The 8,818-nt window shown below is 29.9% G+C and overlaps 1 protein-coding gene across 2 annotated transcripts; it reads left to right on the forward strand.

Moving 5' to 3' along the window:
- Positions 1–2,148: 2,148 nt before the first annotated feature.
- LOC110673558 (terpene synthase 10) lies at positions 2,149–7,001 on the forward strand. 2 transcript variants are annotated; one of them, XM_058150391.1, is made up of 7 exons: positions 2,149–2,455; positions 2,558–2,825; positions 4,107–4,482; positions 4,597–4,815; positions 5,714–5,852; positions 6,251–6,499; positions 6,608–7,001. In XM_058150391.1, the coding sequence occupies exons 1-7, from the start codon at positions 2,231–2,233 to the stop codon at positions 6,923–6,925; spliced, it is 1,794 nt and encodes a 597-aa protein (XP_058006374.1). In that variant the 5' UTR covers positions 2,149–2,230; the 3' UTR covers positions 6,926–7,001. The 2 variants fall into 2 exon arrangements, with proteins under 2 accessions (XP_058006374.1, XP_058006375.1); XM_058150392.1 differs by having other exon boundaries at positions 2,176–2,455; positions 5,813–5,852.
- Positions 7,002–8,818: the final 1,817 nt, after the last annotated feature.

Consider the following 8,818-nt stretch of genomic DNA (forward strand, 5'->3'; position numbering starts at 1 on the left):
GAAGTGTGTGTGTGTTTTTGGGTTACTGTCGCAGGAGTAGGTGAAAAATATAAGTGTGTTTTTGGGTTGCTATCCCCAAAGAAGGTGAAAAACAAACTGAGTGTGTGTGTGTCAAGAGAGGGATAGGCTAGGCGAGGTTGGAACTAGGATGATATTTGGTTTAAAATCTCTATTTTCTGAAAAGTTAATTTTTTATAAAGTAATTTATCATCACGAGGATAAGTAAGTTACTTCTTAATAAGTGAGAAAAGCAATTCCTTCTCTTTCTAAGAAATTGAAGTAAAATATCAATCAAATAAGATAGATTTTTATACTTTAAGAGAACTTAAAATTCTCTAGCTAAATTATTCCAACTAAACAGAACTTATAAAGAAAGAGAAGAGTGAACATATTATTTATTAGATAAATTTTATTATATATTAATTTCCCAAATTGAATTTGTTGAGAGGATTTAAAAAAAAAAAAAAAACGTTTAAGGAAAAAAAAAGATATCAAAATCATAGTCCCTTCAGTAATTATTATTAATTTTTCAATTCATATTTGTTGGTAGGTAAAACATAATTTATTATTTTTTTGCAAGTAGGCCATTTATAAATTAATTATTGTTATCACTAAAAATTAGAGACTAATTACGCTATTCTTTCTTTGAATTTTTTGATTTACTAGAAGTCCTGTGTTATCTTGAGCTATTTATAGTCTTATAAATTTTTACATAATTAGTATTATTATTTCTTAAAAATAATGTGGTTTACCTTAGTTTTTTTTTTCTATTTTTAAATGGTAATAAATAGAGAGATTTATTTATATAATCTATTAATTACTATTGACTATTAAACATTTATTAAATAAAAAAAAGGACGTGACGGATCACTTACCAGGATCAACTCCTATCCCTTTGGTTGAGAATAAGATTAATTCGAATCCATTGTAATCGCGGCTGTCTCTGCATAACAGCTTTCACTTCATTTTTTTTATTGCGATAAATATATATATCCACATGGATTTCATTAGTTCAATGCTTTCAATGAGTTTGATTTTTATATATTTAATTTGATATGTTATTCTTTTAATTCAATATGAAAATACAATCTCTCCCTTTGAAAACTAACATCTTCTAAAAATTTAATCCAAATGATTTCTTTTTGTCAATTATGATATTTAGAATGAAATAATTTAATTATTTTTAAATTATAAAAAATTTAAGTATATAAAAATTAAATGTGATTATATGAAAATTTAATATTTTTCTATAAATTATTTATTTTAAAAGAAGTCAATGAATTAAATATTAATTAACAAACTAATCTCCTTTATTTGATTTTTCTACTTATAGAAGACTAGCAGGCAAGTTACTTTTTTTTTTTTACCTCACTACCATTAGGCCAGACGTCAATTTCTAAAGCCTTGTTTGACATTGAGTTTCAGATTTTGAAATTGCTTTTCTGAATAAAAGTATTATTTTAGATGCTGTTGAAAAAAATAATTTAGAAAAAATTACTTTATTATTTTAATATTTTTATGACTAAAACTGATTAAATTTAATTTTTAATTATTTTTTAATAATCTCTAATTAATATATTTAAAAAAATAATTTTTTCAATAATAATTTTAATAGCAAGGCAAATTTAGCCAGTGTGGTGTTTTAAAGACAAAACTGATAATCATAGCGTTAGCGTCGGTTTTCATGCCAACACTCGTATCAGCTATTACACCTCTTGAAATTAAAAAAAGAAAAAAAAAAATATATATATATATATATTATTTAATTTATATATTTTAATAAAATTAATTATTTAATTTATTTATTTTAAAAAATATATTATTTAACCTTTTTATTTTTAATTAAAGATTTATTTAATTCTTCCTATCAATTTTTTTATTAGTTAAATTAATTAAAAAATATATAAACAGAAATTGAATAATTAATAAATTTAAAATTATAAAAATTAAATAACTGTATTATTCAAATAGATGACTAAATAATTAATTTTATTAAAATATAAAAATTAAATAGTATTTTTCTAAAGATAAATTATCTTGGCTGGTATGAAATCCACACCTGTTGAGGAAAAAAGAAAAAAATTCCCCTCCTCATATAAACTCAACTTCCCCTCCTCCACATATATTGTGATAAGGGTAACACCTTAGATCTTTCGAGTTTGCACATATATAAGGACATGAAGCTTTTGGAAATTAAGCACATTATCAAGAGCACAACAAAAAGTTCTCAATGGCCCTTCAATTGCTTGCTCCGTTTTCTAGTTGCTCTTTCCCTAAACAGCCACTAAGAAATCACAACCCATTCATATTATCAAAAAAGGGGAAAATTTCCAGCCCTCTTGGATGCATGGTTTGTCCAAAACTTGCCAAGAAAACTACTGTAAGACGATCTGCAAATTACCAGCCTCCCATTTGGGAATATGATTTTGTGCAGTCGCTGAAGAGTGAATATGGGGTATATATATATCTATAGTTATTTTATTCTCCTCCTTCTCCTGCTTCTTCTTCTTCTTCTTCTTCTTTTCTTCTCCATGCTCATGATTACTGTGCTATGCAGGGACATGTGTACACAAAACGGATCAATAAGCTGAAGGAAGAGGTGAGGGTGATGCTTAAGCAAGCTGTGAATCCTTTGGATCAGCTCCAGCTAATTGATACCCTGCAAAGACTTGGATTAGCTTATCACTTTGAAGATGAAATAAAGAGAATCTTGATGAGCATTTACACCCATAATAGCTATGATAATACACGGATGAGGGAGGATTTATATGCTACAGCTCTTGAATTTAGACTCCTGAGACAGCATGGATATAAAATACCCCAAGGTAAATAACTTCTCACTGGTCTCCTAATTTTATTTTAATTAATTGTATTCAATAATAAATCTAAATCTATTCTTTTGTTAGGGTTTTTTTTTAACTTATCATGATTTCCTTTTAGATTTAATTTTGCAGGGGACCTATTGGTCGGATATAGATTGAGAGCCTGTTTGGTTTAACTGTTGGATACAACTGATAGCTGTTAGCTGATAGCTGTTACTGTTAGCTTATAGCTGATAACTGATAGCTGATGATAGCTGTTTTATGTTAAGTGTTTGGTAAAATTATATTTAGCTGTTGCTGTTGATATGTGAAATGACTAATAAGGGTATATATCATATAATTTATTTAATTTTTAAATAAATATAAAATTATAAATTTATTACATTATATTATTTATTTTATTATTAAATTAAATATATAATTATTAATATATTATATTATATCATTTATTTTATTATTGAAATAAGAAAATAATTATTTTTTAAGATAATTAAATAATTTTAAAAATATAGATAAAATAATAAAATAATTATTATTGTTAATAGAAAAAGTTATAATTAATTTTAAATTTTTAGGTATAAATAAATATTTTATATTTTATGTTATTAATAAAAAATATTTTAACAAAGTTAAAATACGTTAATTAAAATATTAAAATTACAAATAAAAAATGAAAACATTAATAATATTAATTTTCAAGTTAAATAAAAAAGGATAATATGGTCAAAATAAAAAATAAAATCAAATCAGCTATCAGCTGATGAGAAACAGCTCTAAAAATAGAGCTGATACAAACTGCAGCTACAAACTGCAGCTGATGGGTATCATATCTGTTGCCCATCAGCTATCAGCTCTATTTTTTTAAGCTTGCCAAACACTATAATTTACCTGTTTTGGTGTCCATCAGTTATCAGCTGCACTTAACAGGTAAACCAAACACCCCCTGAGAGTCTTATACCAATTTTTTTTTTATTTAATAAAATATTTACTTATAAAAAAAATCTAAATATAATATATATATATATATATATATATATATATATATATATATATATATATATATATATATATATATAAGCAAAACAAACTTTGTTGAATGAAATGAAAAGCAAGGAAAAGGGCTCTAGACTACGCATGCCAGCAGACATACTGTACGATAATGTTGATATATTCATCAAGACTTTCTATAAAAATTATTCTTATATAAAATAATCTAGTCCCTAAGTTCTAAAAATACTAAAACAATGGTGTAGAAATATTTTAACTCGAGAGGGTGAATTGCAGAGATCTTCAATAGTTTCCGAGATGAAGAGGGAAACTTCAAAATGTACCTATGTGAGGATCGGGAGGCAATGCTATCTTTGTATGAGGCATCATTCCTTTCAGAGGAAGGTGAAAGTATCTTACAATATGCAAGAGATTTTACAACCACTTCTCTAAAGAAGTATGTTGAACAAAGTAAAGACCAAAACCTATCCATGTTAATAAGTCATGCACTGGAGCTCCCATTTCACTGGAGGATGCTACGGTTGGAGACCAGATGGTTTATATATGTATATGAGAGAAAACAAGACATGAATCCTCTTCTGCTAGAACTTGCTAAATTGGATTTCAACAGTGTACAAGCAACACACCAGGACGATCTAAAATACATGTCAAGGTATGTATAGTCTGGAGATGAAGTGGTAGACTAAGTTTTTATTAATTATCGTACTTCTATTTTCTTGTAGTTATGAGGATGCTCATGATATTGGCTTTTCTTGCTTTAAATTAGGTGGTGGAGAAATACAGGTTTCGGAGAAAAATTGGACTTTGCCAGAGATAGGATTATGGAGAACTACTTATGGACAATTGGGGAGATATTCGAGCCGCAATTCAGCAATTGTAGGAGAATGAGCACAAAGGTCCATGCACTAATAACAACAATCGATGATATATATGATGTGTATGGTACCTTGGATGAGCTTGAGCTGTTCACTAATGCTGTTCAAAGGTTGGTGGAATATATATTAGTTTATAAATAAATTTTTTCCCGTACTTTTATAAATAAATTAATTTTGGTTATTTATTACATTATTCATTGATGAAGCCAATAAATTATATCTATTAATTACAAAAACAAAAATTTAAGAGTAAAGCAGATTAAAAATGAAAGAAATAAAAATTTTGAAAGTAATAAACTAAAATAAAATGTCGAAAATGCACATAAATATTCATATACATTCATGAGGTTATTTTTTTTATAAGTAAGAAATTTTATTAAATAAAATCAAAATCAGATAAATTTTAAATTGAAGTTATTTAATCTTGAAGAAAATAGGGAATAAGTGAAATTCACATCAATTTTTTTTATGAAAGTAACTTGACAAATGCCCGTAGTGATTGATAAATTTGAATGGTTGATGAAATTTATATATATATATATATATATAGAGAGAGAGAGAGAGAGAGAGAGAGAGAGAGAGAGAGAGAGAGAGAGAGAGAGAGAGAGAGAGAGAGTCTGAATATCATAATCATATGATTTCTTAGTACACAATTTAATGTATGTGGTCCATATAGTTGGAAATATATATTTATCGAAATCATTTAGAATTTTATTTATATTTTATAATAATAAAATTAAAAGTAAGCAGGATAAATACATAATTTAATTAAATATATACAAAATGATTTATTGTATGACTTGACTCTATTTATTTTAATAATGAAACAATTATCTACAGCAACTTTATAAATATTCAAATCAAAATCAACTATATATTTTAAATCATAAACCAAATCAAACTATATTGCTTTGGTTCAATTTAATGGTTTTTAAATTGAAAAATGAATATATCCCTGTATATACTAACCAATAATTAACAAGCATAATTTTTATGGTGTGATTTCAGATGGGATGTTAATGCAACAGAGCAGCTTCCAGACTATATGAAATTATGTTTCCTTTGTCTCCATAACTCAATAAATGAAATAGCTTTTGATGTCCTTAGGGAGCAAGGAGTTCACATCATCCCCTACTTGAAGAAAGCCGTAAGTATTGATGATGCTTCTGACTAAATCATTTTGAGTTGTGGATTAATTTAGTTTATTCATCAAATTAATGTATAAAAGGGATTTCGAGTCAGAATATAATTAGATCTATGTAGGTTACGAGTCGTTTCGAATGAAATATTATTTTTTAAATTAAAATTTGAATTAATCAAATCGATTTCAAATCAAATTATTTAATTAACCTTCAATTTTACTATTTAGTTGGGTTCAGATTAAAAAAAATTACATATATTATTTTGAATTGAATAAGTTTAAATTTAATTGGTTTATTTCCTCCGACATTCTTCTCCCACATGAAAATTTCGAAAGTAAAAAAAGAAATTGTATTAATAGCAGCCCATTTAATTGCATTCTTATCCCATTTTTTATATTTTCAGTGGGCAGACATTTGCAAATCATACTTATTGGAGGCCAAGTGGTACCACAGTGGATATACACCAAGTTTACAAGAATATATTGACAACGCATGGATCTCTATATCAGCTCCTGTGATCCTAGTACATTCTTTTTTTCTTGTAAAATCTCCAATCACAAATGATGCCTTGAAATGCTTGGAAGAGTATTCTAATATAATTCGATGTTCATCCATGATTCTTAGACTTGCAGATGATCTTGGAACATCATCAGTATGCACTCCTTAATTCCTCTTCGTTCTCCTTTTCTTTTGAAATGTCTCATTCACTTCTTTATTGATTAGTTTTATTAATCATCTTATCTTGTTGATTATTCATCAGGATGAATTAAAGAGAGGTGATGTTCCGAAATCAATTCAATGTTACATGCATGAAACAGGAGCTTCAGAAGAAAAAGCTCGTGATCACATTCGATTTCTAATTAGCGAAACATGGAATGAAATGAATAAAGAAAGGGTTGCAGATTCTCCATTCTCAGAAACTTTTATTGGCGTAGCAATTAACCTAGCTAGAATGGCACAATGCATGTACCAATATGGAGATGGGCATGCGATTCAGACTCGTGAGACTAAGGACCGAGTTCTATCATTACTTGTTCAACCAATTCCATGTATGCAGCTTTCTTCTGCCTATCTGTAATCATTTAAGTGATGCAAATCTGAATAAAAAAAGAAACTATGGATTTGAGTACTAATAGAAAAAAAATTGTACCCTATGATAGTTTTAATTTGGTGATATTATTGATACTTGATATATAGTGATGAATAGAGAGCGTCGAAGCTAAAGAAATTGGATATTAAGTACCAAAAATACACACTAATTCTACTATTATCTAGACTACTGAATTAAAATATTACCTATATTTTTTTATAAGCAAAAAGATATTTTTTAAAAGCCAGAGATTCCAGAACAAATAGCAACAAAGATGCAGACTGGGAGCAACAAGCGAAAGCGAAAGGAAGAACACATCCTGAGATACTAAGAAAGCAAACTCTGCCAGGCTGAAAAAGAGAAGGAAACGAAGGGACTGGTCTGAGAAAGAGAGGAATTGCCATGAGCAACCGAGAATCATAAAAAAACAAAAGCTATAAAACTCAATCCTGAAAGAGCCTCCACTGATTAATGCCTTGAAATAGATTCATGTCATCCTTAATCTACTTTAAGAAGTATTGTGCTACCACCTCACAACGACTTTTTGCCATGCTTCCTGCCTTGGGTCAAGGTAAATGTCCGATGAGTCTTGCAAGCGAAGCCATTTTTTGTGGAACTTATTCATCCATTTAATGTCTCTATTGGATGGTCTTAAGACTTTTTAACCTTTTTTCTTCCCTCCTTAAGAGAGCTTTGGAGAAAAATCAAACAAATCCAAAAAAAATTTGCTTTTACGTCTTTGCTTAAGAAGACGAGACAGCTTCAACTTGTTGCTGAGGATAATAGACTTGCTCAGAGGAAGAGAAGGGGACAATAGCTAGATGATTTTGGGCCAAATGAGAGAATGGACTGTTGATTGAGGTTCTGGATAAATTTCCAAATTAAGGCCCGCTTCTAGCTTAAGCTGGCAGTGATGCAAGCCTTTTTTTTCTAGACCAAATAACGTGGGATTCAAAGGAGGGCAAAGATGCGCGCTAAAGTCTTCCATCGATCGATTGTTAAGATCCTGCAGTAAAAGGTGCTCAAGAAAAGAGACATGAAGTGGCTCAATGTAGATAGGAGAAGATGGTTGCACACACTCTGATCTGGAATGGCGAGCTCCAAAAGGGGGAAGCATCATTGATCATTAGAGACAGAAGAGCCTGAGGTGTGATTGTTGATCCAATGGGAGAGGGGGACAAAGCATATTGATGCAGATGCCCAAATTTTGGACTTATGCTTGTCAAACAGCAGTGTATTTGATAAATCGGTTGCCCACACTCATCCTTTTCCCACACCTCACCTTTCGAAGCTCTCTTTCACACCAAGCCCAACTATAATTCCTTGTGCATCTTTGGCTGCCATGCTATCCTTGGTTGAGACCTTATTCTCCACATAAATTATCTCCCAAATCTACTCCATGTGTGTTTCTTGGGTACTCTACCACTCATCACTGCTATAAGTGTTATGATCCTACAACCTCCAAACTTTATCTTTCTTGCCATGTTGTCTGTGCTGAAGATACATTCCCTTTTACCACTACACACGCTCACCTCCCTCGTCTTACTATTGCATATGATTTTTATATTAATCCTAATGTTGCTCAAATTGACAGCCATGATGGCGTCCCACAATTGAGTTCACCGATTTCTTTTGATGCCACTATTCTTCCTCCTACTTCCCAATCTACTGCCCCCATCTCACCATCTCCATCCTCTAGTCTTCTCCGATTACTGACTCCTCCATCTCTTGAGCTTTCTCCGGCCTTGGATGCATCTACCCCCTCTTCTCCTTCACTCGAGTTAAGTATCCCGGCCCCTTCGTCACTTCGCATTGTCACTCGCTCACAACATAATATCTTCAAACCTAAACATCCCACGGAGGGTGCCAAATTAGCCCAAG

The sequence above is a fragment of the Hevea brasiliensis genome, chromosome 7 (genome assembly GCF_030052815.1).
Source record: "Hevea brasiliensis isolate MT/VB/25A 57/8 chromosome 7, ASM3005281v1, whole genome shotgun sequence".
In the NCBI taxonomy this organism is placed as follows: domain Eukaryota; kingdom Viridiplantae; phylum Streptophyta; class Magnoliopsida; order Malpighiales; family Euphorbiaceae; genus Hevea; species Hevea brasiliensis.

Excerpts from the sequence above, each read along its gene's own strand:
- LOC110673558 (XM_058150391.1), top strand. The coding sequence starts at position 2,231 with ATGGCCCTTCAATTGCTTGCTCCGTTTTCTAGTTGCTCTTTCCCTAAA. Across the intron at positions 5,853-6,250 it reads TCCCCTACTTGAAGAAAGCC|TGGGCAGACATTTGCAAATC; the intron begins GTAAGTATTGAT and ends TTATATTTTCAG. Across the intron at positions 6,500-6,607 it reads ATGATCTTGGAACATCATCA|GATGAATTAAAGAGAGGTGA; the intron begins GTATGCACTCCT and ends ATTATTCATCAG.